The sequence below is a fragment of the Talpa europaea genome, assembly GCF_964194135.1.
Source record: "Talpa europaea genome assembly, chromosome: 1".
Lineage (NCBI taxonomy): Eukaryota > Metazoa > Chordata > Mammalia > Eulipotyphla > Talpidae > Talpa > Talpa europaea.
In genome coordinates this window covers 3,816,634-3,833,709 of record NC_140073.1, presented here as the reverse complement: position 1 = coordinate 3,833,709, position 17,076 = coordinate 3,816,634, and the positions used below count along the sequence as shown (strand labels likewise).

General features: G+C 46.8%; 1 protein-coding gene across 5 annotated transcripts in view; it reads left to right on the top strand.

Annotated features, from left to right (window-relative positions):
• Positions 1-1,671: 1,671 nt before the first annotated feature.
• Positions 1,672-17,076, top strand: part of PACS1 (phosphofurin acidic cluster sorting protein 1) — a gene marked incomplete at its 5' end in the record, with an annotated part of 104,549 nt that continues 89,144 nt past the window's right edge. For all 5 annotated transcript variants that reach the window (XM_084242118.1, XM_084242117.1, XM_084242116.1 and 2 more), the window contains one exon: positions 1,672-2,021. In XM_084242118.1, coding sequence (XP_084098244.1) covers positions 1,672-2,021 — 350 coding nt within the window. The remainder of the gene's footprint in view (positions 2,022-17,076) is intronic.

Sequence of the window (17,076 nt, the reverse complement as noted above, 5' to 3'; positions counted from 1 at the left end):
TAGACCTGTTTTGTAAATAAAGCTGTTTCCCAAGGAAAGAAATGACTGTGTCACACTCGCAATGCTCCATCTCCATCGCCCTTTCAGAGCGGCCCCAATGAGCAGGGGCTTGTGCCTAGGTCAGACCCTGCAGTTGAGACTGGTGATGAAGCCAGAACCTCGCTGGAATTGGGACTCCTGCTGCCGGCCTTTCAATCCGGGTGTGGATTGTCCTTACTACTTTGTCCTTGGGGAGTAAAAATAGCCAGCTTAGCACCTGGCCTGGGCTGAGAAAGTCCAGTGGGCTTGCGAAGTAGGCCAGGTCAGAACTTCTTAGCAGAACTTGTGGCTGGAAGAGCCTAAGTCCTTAGCCCAAGAGCACAGAGGTCAAAATCTACATTGTCCTGAGTCCTGTGACCCCTGGAAAGTTTAAACCAACCAGTCTCCAGGTTTTGGTGCGTGTGGGAGGGGGTTACTTCAAGCTTTAGGCCCAGTGACTCCTGGTCTTCCTGACAGGCCAGGCCAGGTTGGTGGCTGAGTCCAGCAGGCACTTCCCAGAGCCAGAGAGAACAGTTGCCGACAGCTGCTGTACTGATGCTGGTGCAAGCGCACCCACGGGCACCCACCCAGGCACCCACCGAGGGGCCGTGTTCTCCAGATTTCAAGGTGGTTGCTGGAGGGGCCAGCTTGGGAGATCCCACGGAGGACTGGCAGTTGCGTGAGGTGTTGGGAGGAACGGAGTTTAAGAAATGGAGTAGGTGACGAAGCAGAGAAAACATCCTAAGTATGGGAATTTGCTGGCAGAAATGAGGAGCCTGGGACTAGTGGTTCTTGCGGGAGAGGGAGGCTGTAGGGACAAAGGAGAAACGCTGGCTCCAGATGGGCCAGGGCTGAGCTTCGCAAGTCACCCGAGCCCGGGGCCTTTTAGGCTCCAGGTGCCGGAGCCCGGCCTCGCGGGGAGCGGCAGGGGCGGGAACTTCCCGGCCCACGGCCCCTGCCTCGCTCGTGGCGGAGGTCGGCCGCTGGGTCCTCGCCGTCCACCGGCTGGTCGCAGGAAGAAAGCCCAGTCCAGGGAAGGGGCCCGGCGCGGGCAGCGGGTTCTGCCTCATTTGCGGGGCGAGGGGGTGGTGTGTTTTGGGGGGGGAGAGAAGCGCGCTCCCGCGGCAGACCCATCCCGGCCGGGGCCGCGCCCCGGAAAAGCGGGGTTTCCGCCGGCCGGGCAGCGGCGGGCCGAGGACGAGGGGGAGGGGAGGACGTGCGGGCGCGCAGCCCGTCGCGTCGCGGCCTGAGGGCCCGGGCCGGCCGCACGTGCGCCGGCGCAGACCCCCACCTGGCGGCAGGGCGCGCGCCCACAGGCCCGCCGGGGGCGCGCGCGCGAGCCCGGGGGCGCGCTGGCCCCGCCCCGGCGCTGGGTGGGGCCGGCGCGAGCCCGGACGCCCCGCCCCCGGCACGCCCACCCGGTGGCGGCGGCGCGGGCCGCAACAGGCAGCGGCCGGCGAGCGCGAGGACCGCGCGCCGCGAGGCCCCGCGCGTGCGTGCAGCCTCTCCTCGCTCGCTCGCGCGCTCGGCGGGCGGGCTGAGGAGACGGGCTGAGGAGACGCGCGAGCCCCCGCCGCCGCCGCCGAAGCTGGGCGTCCGCTCGGCGCCGCCTCGATCCCCGTCACCCCCGCGCCCCCCGAGCCCGGCCCCGCCATGGCGGATCGCGGAGGGCCGGGCGGTGGGCCCGGAGGCGCCGGGGGCGGCAGCGGCCAGCGGGGCTCCGGGGTCGCCCAGTCGCCGCCGCAGCCGCCGCCGCCTCAGCAGCCGCCGCCCCAGCAGCCGACGCCCCCCAAGCTGGCCCAGGCCGCCTCGTCGTCCTCGTCCACCTCGGCGGCGGCCGCCTCGTCCTCGTCCTCGTCCACCTCCACCTCCACGGCCGTGGCGGTGGCCTCGGGCTCCGCGCCTCCCGGCGGCCCGGGGCCAGGCCGCACCCCCGCCCCCGTGCAGATGAACCTGTACGCCACCTGGGAGGTGGACCGGAGCTCGGCCAGCTGCGTGCCCAGGTGAGCGGCGGGCGGCGCCGCGCGGCCCCGCCTTCCCTGCCCGCGCCCCCGCCCCGGCCCCGGCCCCGGCCCCGCCAGCCCCCCGCGGGCCCGGCTCCCCGACCCCTGCTGCCGGGCCCCGCCCTCCCCGGCCGCCCCCCTGGCCGGGGCGGGACCGCCCTGCTCCCTCCCGGAGCGGGGCCGCGGGCGCCCGGCCGGGCCTGCTCTCCCCGCGCAGACCCAGCCGGGCCTTCCTGGCGGCGCCCCTGCCCCGCCGGCGCCGCGGGCCGCGCGCGTCCCCGGGGTGGGGGGGCCGCCCAGACGCGCCGAGGCCCCGTCTGCTCGGCAGGTGCCCGCTCGCCGGCGTCGCCGCCCGGGGGTCTGGACGGGCCGCGGCGCACATGCCCGGCTCCCGCGAGCGCCCGCCCCGCCCCGCCCCGCCTCGCCTCGCCTCGCCGCTGCGCGCCGGGAGTGGGTTCGCGGGGCCTCGCGCGCGTCTTCAGCCCCTCCCGCCGCTGTTCACACGTTCCCGCGGCCTGCGGGCGCCCCCGCTCCCGCCTTCCCCCAAGTGCCGGCCATTCCGCTGTCCGCTGCAGCCATCTGGGACTTTCCTTCCGTGGGGAAAATATGCCCGAGTTTGGGCTATTTGCCGTTTCTGTAGGGGCAGGGCAGCCTTTTTCCAGCTCTTCGGCGAGAGCGTGTCGTGTCTCACAGTTTACCCCTTGAAGAGACCCTGGAGCTGGTTTGGCCCAGTGAGAAGTGCCTGGAGGTGATCTTGTCACCACTAGACTGAGTTGATTCTGCTGCCTTCAGATCTTGGGCTCACTGCTTAGACCAGCGGTGGGCAGGTGGATGTGTAAGTGCCAGCAGCCAGGCAGCTATGTCTGGCTTTGCCCTCAACACTGTTTTTCTTTTTTCCCTTTCATTTTAAATTACTCTGTGCATATAAAATTTTGTCTGTCTATTTGTATATGGAGATATATATATATATATATATATATATATATACACCTATGAACATTACAGAGAGATGTGTGTAGAGAGATCTGGGGAGGATATTTAAAAAAAGTCCATCTCTACACTTGACTCAGCTTCAGAAATGGAGCATTACCAGTTGCATTGAAGCCCTCAGGGTGCCCTTCCTGACCACATCCCCTTCTTCCCCTCACAAAGGTAAACACTCTTCAGAGTAGTGTTTATCATTTCTCTTGTCTTTTAAAAATAGTTTTACTACATATGTACATCTCTAAACAGTATTTAGAGTTTTGAGTGTTCTTGAACTTTATGACTGTATGTGCTGTGACTTCGTGTGTGTGTGTGTGTGTGTGTGTGTGTGTATTTTGACTCAGTATTTAGTCAGAATCATCTGTTGTATGGCGGCTCTACTTGAAATATTTTCACTAGTGGGTAGACTTTGATTGCATGGATAGATCATAGTTCTTTTGATGAGCATTTGGGTGGGTTCCTGCTGGTTGGCATAAACAGTAATGCTGTAATCTTTTGTTCTGTTCTCCTGGTGCTCCTTACCAAGCTCCTTTAGCGTGTCTTTATGTACCCGGATGGAGTTACTGTTCTCAGGGTACAGATCTGGAGACTTTTAAAATAACAGGACATTGTTTCCCATTTGCCTCTTTCTGCTCTTCAGGTGCTTTGTATTTCAACACCCACTTCACTGACCAGGGCTTTCTTTTTTTCTCTGTCCTTCCTTTGGGGTAAACAGGAGCCACACTGGTTGGGTGTGCTTTAGCCAGTCCCCTAGCACAGTGCAAGACTCCACTGGGAGCTTAGTGTGATGCAGTTCCTCTCCTGGTTCTATGCAGACCTCTCGTTCTCTTTCTTTATAGATGCAGCTGTATTCTGAAATATTCTAAGCTACTGCTCTAAAACACACAAGCACTGTGTCCCTTCCCCTTCCTACATGCGTCCAGTTAGTAATACACGCTGTCCCTTCTCCCTCACATCTGTCACTGTGTTTGGTGATAAGCCTGCTCTAGCTTGTTAGGTTGAAAGGGCAAAACAAACAAACAAAAAAGCAAAAAAAAGCCTATTGATTTTTATTCTGCCCCCATTGATCACTGAAAAGTCCACATAATAAATGAATAGTCCAGGAAACAGCGGGATGCCTTCATCAAATTGGTAATGATTATGCTAACTTGGTGTGAGAGGCGTGGCTGCTTGTTTTCACCTTCAGGGAACATGCAGTTGTTTCATGTCTACTGACTGATCTTGAGATTGTCAGCTGTCCTGCTCTGACTTTGTGTTTCAACCATCACCCTGGTGCCTCTAAGGAACTTGTGGAGCACTTCTGCTCTTTGGAGAATGCTGTTTTATCTGCGGGGTGGAAAATAACACCCTGTGGGGAGAAAATGGTCTGCCCTTGGCCCTTCCAGTTATTAGAGTCACCTGGCTCATTTGAGGTCTCCTTGGTGTCCTTGTTCATGTTTAAAATCTGTCGACCATGTGCAGCCCTCTGTATGTAGTACGGTTGACATTCTTGTCTTGTGTAACTCAAATGGGATACAAGCATGGGATGGATATGTGTGTTCAAGAAATGTAAGCATAATTGCAGATCAAAGATTATATAAATTTATATACATGTGCATATGTTTATATGAATGTGTGAGATTCAGTCTTGGAAAAATACGATTTTATACAGAGTATAGAGAAGAGAACATTGAAAAATTGAGTGTTAGGAAGGTCATGGTCCTGTTTTCGGTCCCTACAGAAATAAGATTGACTTTGGAAAAGCCTGCTTTTCCTTTATTAGATATTTAAATAAAATGAGCATTGTTGTTGTTCCTGAGGTATGTACTCTGTTTTTTTCTTTTTTCTTAAAGATTTATTTATTTTTATACAAGAACCAGGGTACAAGCCAGATGTGCGGGAGGGTGAGAGAATTCACCCTAGAGAGAGCGGGGAACAGAACAGGCAAATGGATGGAAACACACTGCTGAGGAGAGCAGCGGGCGAAACAGGAGATGTCTGCTGCGCCATGTGGGTATCTCCGAGGCTGGCGGGGATCGAACAGGCACTGCAGAGGCTGCATACAGCTTCACAGCGCTGTGCTCACCCACCTGTGCCACCAGGGAGGCCCTGTACTCTGTTTTTATTTAACATCTACATTCCCAGAATCAATTTTCTTTAACTTTTTATGGATGAAGAACATATCTATAGTTGGCTTTAAAATATCTAAGTTGCTTTAGTCGTTGACATTTTTCCAACACTTAAAAAAAGAGATTAACGCATGTCCACAATTAGAAATTCAAGCAGTATGGAAAGATAGAAATTGCCAAGGAAATAAAACAAAAACAAAGGAAAAAAATTGTAAAGGAAAAGCTCTCAGTCCACTTCCTGTTCTCACTCCCTAGAGGTGATCACTGTGAAATACAGCCTGCTGTTAAAATTCTGTTAAAACCAGGTAGCAGTTTTAGAAGTTGGCATCGTTTTCCCTCCATACCAGGCAGTACTTCCTCTGCCGAGGTCCTCTGTGGCACGGCTCCTGGTGGGGCTTCATCCGAGACACTGGTGGCCTGTCTGTGGCTTGATGCTAAAGGAAGGGTTTTGGAGTTCTTGTTGATCCCTCCCCTTTGTCTATAGTGGTGTTCTCCCGGATTTCTTTTCTCTTTTTTGAGTTGTTTAGGGTAGGAGAGGCAGGAAAATTATTAAATTTACAAGTGTTCAAAAATCTGCTCGGTGGCATGAAAACATTATTAGGAGATAAAGTGTACTGTGCTGTTTCACTCACAAACTAGATCACGCTTGTCTTTCAGTACAAGCACATCTGCATATCCTCGTCTGCGTGTGGACAGGAAGGGGCTCAGCAGTTATCAGTCACGTTTCTCCTTAGACTACATTAAAAAAAAAAAGTAGGCGCTGAAGTGAAGCCTCATTGGATGAAAGTGTTAGAGCCTATGGAGGCGGCCCTAATTCAGCTGGCAAGACAAGCCTGCCACAAGGAGCTACTTTCAGGAGGGCTCATGGGGGCCCCGCTGACCACAAAACACTGGGCAAGGCAGGGGATGGTGCTCCTATTATTTGCTAGACTCCTCCATGCTTTAGCTTTTCATACATTGGTTGGGAATTCTTTTACTTACTATCCCCTCTAAGAGGTGGGTGAAATACATATAAAATAGGATCTTTGAATCCACAGGGGAAAAAATAGGGACTAAATGATAGATATAAAGTAATTGAAATTTATCAAATAAGAGACCTGCTAAAATTTCTATTATTTCTATTATTTCCTTAAAAGCATATTTGTACCTTGGAAGATTTGAATTTCACATTGTGAGTGTTGTAATAGGATATCCTCTCTCTCAGGTAATATTATCCATCATCCCTGTGAAAGCTCAGATTCCTTAAGTCAGAAAGAGAATGACTTTCATAGTCTGTTTTACATGTATCGGTTTACAGATCTTTTGGACACATTAGTGGTTATGTGATTTCTTTTTTGACTTGTTTTCCACTTTCTTAGTTAAACCGGTAATCTGTCATTGTTACAGTTATTGCTTGCTGTGTGCAGAAGGAGCGCAAGTCAGGAAATGTTTAGACTGTCATAGAAAGTCTCTCAGAGGCCTTTTGGGCTGAATAGAGCAAGGTGGTTTGGTTCTACATTGGTGAGCACTGACAGAATTCTCCCTGCCCAGGCTCAGTTAGACCAACCAGCTTTGCTTCTGAGGGTTTTAGAGAACCACGATGTGCGCTTGGGCACTAACTCCGAAGTGTTTTCTCTTACTGCCATCCACAGGGCAGTTGTCTGCTTAGGAAGCCTGCTGGACCCACACTCCCTTTTATCCCATTAAAACCCAGGAATAGGGGCCTCCCTGGTGGCACAAAGGGTTAAGCTCAGCACTGTGAAGCTGTCTGCAGCCACTTTAGCATGAGTTCAATCCCTGGCCAGGGAGCTACCCACATGGTGCAGCAGACATCCCCTGTCTCCGCGCTGCTCCCTTCAAGCAGTGTATTTCAGTAAATCTGCCTGTTCTGCTCCCCACTCTGTCTCTGGTGAATCCTCTCACCCCCTGCACCTCTGGCCTGTACCCCAGTTCTTGTATGCATAAATAAATAAATTAAAAAAAAAACAGGAATAACAGCTGTGTCACAGCTCAGGAGTACACTGGGAGACTGGTACCTACCTCTCTTGGGTGGTATAGTAGAGACAGCTAATAGATGACCATCTGCTATTACTTAGCTTATATAACTTGCAGAAAACCATTCCATAAAACATTCCATTGCTAGTATGCCTTAAGATCATTAGCTGTTTTATCTTTAAAGCTATGCTGGTATGTTAGATTCTAGTAGCACATGGCATTGAAATAAATTAACACTGAATAAAATTTAAAGTTTTCTTCCTTAGTCATACCTACCACATTTCATGTTACACTAGTCACCTGTGGCTAGTGACTACCATGTTGGACAGGGTAGAAGAAGGACATTTCCAGGACTACAGAAAGTTCTATTAGATAGCCCTGTTTTAGAAGGAATGTGAGGTATTAAGTATAGTACGTCTAGTGTTAATATTTACATTTTCTTTTCATTCATTTTGCTAAATTGAATACTTTTGTCCTATTCCACATTATTTTAAAATGTCCCTTCTCTATTTCCAGGGCCCGTTATTTTTCTTATATTTGTTTTCCCCTTTCTAATATTGTAACCCTCTAGTCTGTTCATTTCTTTTTGTACAGAATTTGCCTCCTGGTAATTCCTTGCTATTTGTTTCCACAGTTTTAGGTCTTAGGTTGAGAGAACTTTCAGGAGGCATTAACTCTAGAGTGGTTTTTAGTTGTGTTTTAGGCTGTGTGGCATTAATTTTTGCCCTTATATATTTTTTTTTGTAGTTCCAAACATGTATTACAGAAACGACCTGTGTTCTGAAATATATATATTTAAAAATACAAATCTTGACTCTACTTGATTGTACACCTCAAAAGAGTATTTTTGAATTTTATATTGCAAGCCAGTTGCAAGAGGGAATTCTGTACTGAATGAACATTTGAATAGGTAAAGACATGGAGGCTAAAGAGAAAGCTCTAGAGTTGCTAGTTCATTTCTATTGATAGCAAAAATAGTGAATGGAGAATATTCTAGCCCATTGCTTTCCTTCTGGTGGGAGGATGGTGAGGACTAAGTGATAGGTAATCTTAGTAATGGCACATTTAGCTATTTTGTTAGTGTTTGTGCAGATTCTTCCTTTTTAAAAAAAATACAAGCAGATTCTTTTAGACTGTAAAGCTTTTAAGATACATTAAAGGTCACAATATTTGAGTTTAGTTTTTGCGTCACCAGTTTCTCTGAACCTGAATACTGTTCTCCTTTTTCTTTGGGAGTAATGATCCTTGTCAACCCTCAGATAAGCTTGTGCTTCATGGATCCTTGCAGCACTTCCAGTGTTTTTAGCTCTGTAAACAGATACTGGATAATATCCTTAGGTTATTTGGTAGAATTTTTAGAACTATGATGTGCAGCACTGTAATTTACCCTGTTTCTCTCTCTCTCTCTCTCTCTCTCTCTCTCTCTGTGTGTGTGTGTGTGTGTGTGTGTGTGTGTGTTTTAGTGACCTGAGCCAGAGATAGGTAGATATGAAAGGAGTAATGCTTTAAAACTTGATTCCTTCTATGGCACCTTTCCTCTCTCTTTGTAGACTGCAAGCTCCTCCCAAAGGCAGTCTGCCTGTCAGAATCTTACTGTAAACAGGATCTCCCCCAGGTGACATTTTGTGTGTAATTTACATATTAGTTGTCCCTGAGGAAATTGATGTGCTTTCTTTATAGTTTTCCTCCAAGCATGTCTGAGTTTCTTTTTTTGTTCCTTTTTTCATAGGTGAGATAGAGATTGTAGCAGGGTTTTGTGGTGGTGTTTTTTTAATAGCTTAAAAACATGAAAGGCTTAGGATACTTATTTGATTCTGCTAAACTAGCCTCTAACTAACCTTTTACTATTCCTTGTTTAAAAACACCAATGACTTCAAGGTGTAGAGAGGAGCTTTTTCCCTGTTTTTTTTTTTTTTTTTTTTTTTGAGATTTATTTAGGGCCTCCCCTGGTGGCGCAGCGGTTGAGTGCTGGGCTGCGAAGCTGCCCGCAGCCTCTGCAGCGCCAGTTTGATCCCTGGCCGTCGGCAAGTGTCCCACATGGTGTGCAGACCTCTTCTGCCACGCCTGCTGCACGCCCACTGCTCCCCTCAGCAGTCAGTCTGCCTGTTCTGTTCCCCACTCTGGCTCTAGTGAATTCTCTCACCCTCCCGCGCTTTTGACTGCACCCAGTGCTTGTATAAATAAATAAATAAATCTTTAAAAAAAAAAGATTTATTTACACAAGTACTGGGGTACAGGCCAGAGGCATGGGAGGGTGAGAGAATTCACCAGAGACAGAGTGGGGAGCAGAACAGGCAGATGGACCGAAATCACTGCTGAGGGGAGCAGCGGGCAAGACAGGAGAGGTCTGCTGTGCCATGTGGGTATCTCCCTGGCTGGCCAGGAATCGAACCCGTGCTGCAGAGGCTGTGGACACCTTCACAGCACTGCGCTCAACCCACTGCGCCACTGGAGAGGCCCTTTTTCTCTGTTTTATGGTGTCTCTCAAATAATTGCACCGTTTGTAATTCTACCCATCCTCTGCTGCCGTGTCCCCTCCGAGAAAGTAACCACAAGTAGCAGTTCAGAGTGATATTTTGAAAATGAAAATTAGATCATGTCACTTCCCTCTTCATTATCTTCCCATTTCTTCCCATTCATTCATTTAGCAAATGCTTGCAAACCAGCTGGTTTGTGCCACAAACAAATTCCTGGATCTCATGAAGTGCACATTCTAATGCCTTCAGATGAGAGACACTCTCCACTAACTTTTCATCATCCTTAGCATAAAACCCCTTTTCATGACTTCACTGATACTGCATGATGTGGTCCCTTCCTGTGTTTTTGACTTGTACCATTCCCTGGGCTCACTTGGCTGTGGGCGAGCTGTCACCCCTGGCTTTTGTATTTGCTGTTCTCTCTACCTGGCATGCTCTGTCCCCAGATTGTCCTGTGACTGGCTCCTGGCAATCATTTAGGTCCCAGTTGACCCTGTACCTTGGAAAGCTGCCTTCACCTGCCCAGTGAATTCTGGGGATATATAAATCTCCACAGCTATCATCACCTGAAAAAATCCTGTTCATTTAATTACTTCCTAGCTGCTCAATGAGTAAATTTGTCAAACCAACAGTGCCTGTTTATTTGTAATGCTTATTGAATGAAATTCTATTTGTTTTATATTGAATGATAATATATTAATTCCACAAATATTTGTCAGGTTTTTGTGATTAGATGCCGAGGAAACAGCAACAAACAGGTTGACAAAGTCCATTGTCTCCTAGACTGTACATTCTAATGAAGGAAGACAGATAATAATTAATACAACCTACCAGTATAATAAATAGTGTGTAGTGCTAATAAGTCGTGAGTACTGTGGGGATGAACCATAAAGCAGAATGGGGTTTGCTGGCACGGGAGGAAGCAGTTTGGGACAGAGTGGTCAGAGAAGGCCGCGGCGTGGGATGTTCCAAGACTCGCTGAAACAACAACCTGGCAAATTGAGCATTAACTGTGTGCCACAGTAACTCTCAGAGGCAGGTAGTGAGATCGTTTTCCCAGAAAGAGAAATCAAGGCCCAGTCAGGTGAAACTTTCTTTGCAAGGCTACAGTGCAGAGGTTGTGGCTTTCAGGGAGGTGGAGCCTGGATTATCCTCATGACTCATGAGTGTCTGACCTCAGAGCTAGTTCTCTGTTTAAACTTGGTGCCCCCCACCCCCACCCCCGGTCTGTCAGTTTCTCATAGTTAACAACTAATATTTAATGTTTTGTGTTTGGAATTCAGAATGCTGCCATATTACCCAATTGTAGACAGCGAGAGGCTTCCTAGCCCAGTGGCTGTGTCAATTTTGGAGCCAGTTAGCCAGGATTTTAATCCTGACTTATCATTTGCCATGTGAATGACTTGGGCAAATTATTTCACCTTTCTAAGGCTTCCATTTTCTCATCTATAAATGGACATAATAATTGTCCCTGCCCCTCATTTATCATGAGGATTAAATTATATTAATGTGAGTTAAGTGCTTATGTAACACATAGAAAACACTTAAAAACATTAGCTATTGGGCTTCCCCGGTGGTGCGGCGGTTGAGCGCTGGGTTGCGAAGCTGCCTGCGGTCCCTGCAGCGCCGGTTCGATCCCCGGCTGCTCCCCGGCCACCGGAGGAGGGTCCCACATGGCGTGCAGACCTCTCCTGCCGCCCGCTGCTCCCCTCAGCAGTGTACCTCGGTCCTTCTGCCTGCTCTGCTCCCCGCTCTGGCTCTGGTGAATTCTCTCACCCTCCCGCGCTTCTGACTGTACCCAGTGCTTGTATAAACAAACAAACAAACAAACAAACAAATAAATAAATAAAGCATGCCTCTATTAAAAAAAAAAAAAGAAATAGCCCTGCATTTATTTAAAAAAAACAAACAAACATTAGCTATTACTGTCATTACTGCCATCTTTATTGCCAGCTTCTCTGTCTCTCCTTCATGACTCTCTAAAGACTGCTTTCTTTCTAGAATCAGGGCAACTTTGTTGATAGTCTGATATTCCTCATTGGGACCATCATAAGGTCTTGGGTTCACTTTCGACACAGTGCATGCCAACTCCAAGCTTAATAGACTAGAAAGTCAAGGCAAATTGTTTTGGTTCTCTGAAGCAGTGGCTTGGTCGGGATCCTGTTTCTACATCCTGCCAGCTTATATGAACGGAAGAGCCAGCGCAGGCCTTGCCTGCAAACCACAACTTTGTTTTGAGCCAACTTGACTAGACAGCTTCCCTATTCTACCTGCTGACTTCTTTAGCTCTTTTTGGCAGCCAGAAGAGCAACGAAACCGGTTTACAGCTAGCCATTTATCACCAATAAAAGCTGAGCAACTCACAGGAACATGAGGGCTTAAATAGTGCTGGTATTTTTCTCTTGTCTCCTTAAGCTTTCCTTTTTATGTCTCAAACTATAGAAAAATTGTACTCAGCTTCCACAGGAGAAACCTGATACTACCTATAGGGCTATCATGAACCATTTGGATCTTTGCATGAATGTTCATTTTCTCCTTTAATAAGCACTGAGACTTTATTTTCCCACTTTGGTTGGAAGTTTATACATATATTATGTTTCTGGTCTTTCCTTAAGAATATGTAAAACACAGATTCATCTTTCCTCAAGTGTGGGCCATGATGACGAGTGGGTTCTTTGTGTTGAACATGAGGGCTGGAAGTGAAGAGTGTAGGCTGCGGCGTGCTACATAACTACATCTAAACTCATGTGTTTGCTTTTTTTAGTTTGTTTTTGTTTCTCCCCATTGCTGTCAAAATGTCGCCTTTCCGCACTGTTCCTTCGAATTCACCATGGGCTGAAGAACCAGGTAATCAAATATGTAAAGAATAAATGGGCTGTGGATGCGAGGCTTAGAGAAATGGACAGTATCATTCAGGCCATGAGAGTCTGTGCTGCGGTGTTTGAGGACAGAGAAGCCCCACACTGCTTCCTTTTTGGTTGAGGTTACGCTGCTGAGATAGGCTGGTAGGTTCAGGGCAGGGGTGGCTCCTCTGAGGTTGTAGGCAGCCAGAGACCCTCTGAAGACACAGAAATGCAAGTTTTGCATGTAGAGCAGTAAGGAAAGCTCTGTATCTAGTGCTGGTTGAATTTATTGTGATTGCCTCTGGGCAGGTCATTTTTTCCCCTGGTTTTCAAAAGTGAGGGTATCTCTTCTTCACTTGTTGATTTGAAGTGAAGTGAAACAAAATGTTTATAAAATGTTTGAGCATTTGCATTCATCAAAACCATTATCTTTGGGTAATGTCGGTGAGACTATGAATAGGATGGTCTAACACGGGCAGGACTGGTAGATCTGACTTACGTTAGTCATCATTCACATTGTCTTCACAGGTAGGTTTCTGTTGGTACTTTCAACTCATGTCTAATGGAATGTGGCAGTGTAATCCACCTTAAGTCTATTGTTTAATCAAATTGTCTTCTCAAAATTAAAATATATGGAAAGTAGTCTGTGGCAGTCTGTCATCTCTACCCTGTACCATTTTTGCTATGGATGAAAATGAATAAGCAACTCTGAAACCAGAGTCCTCTGGGAACATAAAAACTCTTGTGGCTGTTAATGGATTTAATTCTGTTTCCTCTCTGCCACCAACATGTGCAATAAATTGTTTATGCCTTTGCCTCCAGAGGGGAGAATTGTTCATTAACTGTGTAATATTATTGCTTTGTTTTTATTACTTGTAGATAATCCCTCTGTCTTTCCTTTTTTTTTAAACTTAGAGAAAGAAATAGCTATAATATTATTAAACATTAGCCATTATCTTTTTGGTTGACTTTTCTCTGTAGGGCACAGAAGGAGAATGTCTCGTTGGGGAAGCAAAGTTGGGCTGGAATGGGACACGGTCTAAGATTGGGCATAAGATTAGTTTGGTGTGTTTTGGACTTAAGTCAAGTGACATGTTTACTGGTATTCCTGAAGGACCCGGCTTTTAGGAAGCCTCTCTGAGAAATGAGTGTCACATCTCAGTGTGTGAAGCGTCATCTTTTTTGAGTCCATTTGAGGGACCCTTTTCTAGAAAAATGACTGTTTGGGATGATACCTCCATTTGGGTTTTGTTTGATGCTCATGCAAGTATTTCTTCCTATTTCAAGATATCTGGAGGAAAAGTCAGCAAATTGCTGTAATTTCTCTAAAACTATACACCAAAAATGCTTGGACTTCAGAATTCAGTTTATTTTTTTTTAAAGATTTATTTATACATACAAGAACTGGGGTACAGGCCAGAGGTGTGAGAGTGTGAGAGGATTCGCCAGAGACAGAGTGGGGAGAAGAACAGGGAGATTGACCAAAGTACACTGCTGAGGGGAGCAGCGGGCGAGACAGGAGAGGTCTGCCGCACCATGTGGGTTGCTCCCTGGACGGTCAGGGATTGAACTCGTGCTGCAGAGGCTGCAGATTGCTTCATAGGCTGCATCTTAACCCCTTGTACCACCATGGAGGCCCTCAGTTTCTTATTTGGCCTTACCTCACTATGTGGTTTTGGATAAGTTTCTGTAACTCTTCCTCTCAACCTACTGGTAGCTTCCTTTTGTCAGTAGCTACTTAGTGAGCATACTTCTCCTGCCATACTTCACCACTGTAGACACCGAGGAGAGAGCAACCAATACCAGAGAGAACCCCATCTCTCTGGAGATTACCTTCCAGGCAACAAGCAGTAAGTAAATGAGAGATTGGTGTAAGGTATGTCCAGTGGGAAAATTAGAGCAGGGAAGGGGGGTTAGTGGGAAAGAGTAATGTGATGTTTTCAGCAAAGGTGGTTTGCAGGAAGCCAGAGAAGGTGAGCTGTCCTGGTGTCCTGGTATCCAGGTATAGGCAAGGGATGGGAGTAGCAAGTACTGATGGCTCCAGGCACATCCAGGGGACTGATGGGCTGGAGCCAAGTGGACTAGGCAGAGGTTCATGGGGGAGAAAACTGGAGAAGTAAAGATGATCAGATTGTGTCGGCCATGCAGAACTCCAGCTTTGACCATGAGCGAGAGAGGAACCTTTGGGGGCTTCAAACTAGAGAAGAGGCAAGTAACTGACTTGCACGCTAAGGTAGCCCCTGGCCACTGGTGTGGAACAACTGCTGACGAGAGGCAGGGGTGGAAGCGTGGAGTCCAGTTAGGACCGTTGTGATGATGTAGCGAGAGCTGATGTTGACTTAGACCAGGATGGTAGAGATGGAGGAGAGAGGACTCACCAGATTCTGCGTGTGTTTTTAAGCCTAAACGATAGGCATAAGGATTGGATTTGGGTCATATAACAGAGCAAAAGGATTTAAGTATGATTTCATATTGTCATTTAACTTATTTGTGGCCATTTTCTGTTTTTTACCAAAAAGGTATTATCGTTATCTATCTTGAGGGACTGTTTCTGCTGGTGCCATTTGTATTTAATTGGGGCTGAAATTCCTTGGTAGTTTCCTGGGTCATGGAATAATCAGTAGGTTGGCAACTGATTGTTTTAGAAATCTAGATAAATTCTTTTAATACTCTAGGCCATGAGGAAGCTATCGGCTGCTTAGTATGAACATTCCCTACGTATTCTGCTGTCGTGTTTGCTTGGTCTGGCATCTCCTCTCCTTACTTAGTTGATGGTTTGGATGGGAGAGGTCTAGTGCCGAGGCCAGGAGTAACTATACAGCATGTATCTTCTGCACTCACTTTGTGAATCTGAAAGTCAAAAACATCTGTTTTTTCTTCTAAATGACTGGTTTGCTGCAGTAGACAGCCAGGAGCTTCTCTGTAAGGAGGAACCCTGCTGCAGAACAATCTAATTTGTGTAATCTTGAAGGGGGAGCTGTTTTTGAAAGAGATGAGAAAAATAATGGAGCCCTTTGCTTGTGAATGCCAAGCTGGATCTTTGTGATTTAAAAGGAAAAGGATTCAGTTAGATCCTGTAGTTTAAACTCTTATTTTCCTCTTTTTCGGCTCAGCATGTTTAAATCAAGTTTATGATAGATATATTTAGGCAATTGTGTTTGAAAATGGCAGCTGGGATTTCTTCAATTTCCCCCCACATTTCAGAAGAGCATGTTACTTGTGATTTGGATAATGTGAGTAGCATTTTAAAAGTCACCAATTTCAGGAATTAGAATTAATTTTCTTTACAAGTCTTTTGATAGATTGATGGTTTGTAACTGCTTCTTCACACTATCAGACTTTATGGGCCCTTTTCTATCCTATAAAGAAATTCCCAGATAATAAAATTTAACGACACATCTAAAGGGTCATAACTGCAATATAAAGGAAAAATAAAAGGATCTTTTTTGTAATTAAATATATTTTTCTATATGTAAATTCTCAGACGATATATAGATGTAAATTTTCATGGTACACTAGAAACAGTAGCTTTCCGGCGCCAGCAGGCGCACATGGCTTGTCTCTGAATGTGACGCCTGGAAGGCTGACACGGTGTATTGCTTTGGTGACTCAGATGATATGTGGCAATGTCTTTGGTGATATGATTTTCTAGAATGGTGGTGAAATCTTGATAAAGTTATACACGAAACAGCATGCAATCTGCTATTTACACAGTCATTATATTCCTGGAAAATTCAGTGTACAGTAACTGGAAAAAAATTTCTATATAAAATTTAGGTCTAGGCTTAGATAATCATGAACTGTTTTTCCTTTTACATGTATGTCTGGTGGAACCAAATGCAGATTTATTATGAAGCTTAAACTTCAGAGTCCTTGGTGTCCTCCAGTGAGTTTACTTTTTGTTCGTTTTAGGAAGAGACAAAGTAAGACAACAGTTGCCTTTTATTTTATTTTATCTTATTTTATTTTTGCATACAAGAGTATAGGGATAGAGGCCAGAGGTGCGGGGGTGGGGTTGGGGGTGAGAGGATTCACCAGAGACAAGAGTGAGGAGCGGAACAGGCGGATCTACTGAAATCCACCGCTGAGGGGAGCAGTGTCTGCTGCACCCTGTGGGTCAGCTCAGCTCCCTGGTTGGGGATCAAAGTCGTGCTGCAGTGGTTGCAGGATAGCTTCATAGTGCTGAGACTTAACCTCTTGTGCCACCAGGGAGGTCCAACAGTTGCCATTTAATCTAGACTTTAAAAATCAGCAAAATATTAATCTTCACAGACATCTGTTTATGCTGATGTACTGGTAGAGTAGATTGGATGGACACTGGACTTAGCACCAGAAGAATTAAATCCTTCCTTTAACAAAAACAAACCCCACAAAAGCCTATGATTTGAGGTTAGTTACCTTAGTCTTACCAGAGTTGAAAGAAGTAAAAGCAGCTGTCTAGCTGACTGCTCAAGGTTGTTGGGAAGAACAGAGGAAAGAGTTCATCAGTGCTGTGTAACTCTCAGAGTACTGTGCAAATGCTCTTTGTGTTGCTTTATGAATTTGCAAATTGTTCTTTTTTGTGGGTACTCCGGGCATAATTAGCAAGGTGAAGCCTCTTAACTAGTGTGGCTCTGCCTGGTTTAAGTTCTTAGTCTAGCATTTTCACTATACCATTTTAACTTATTCA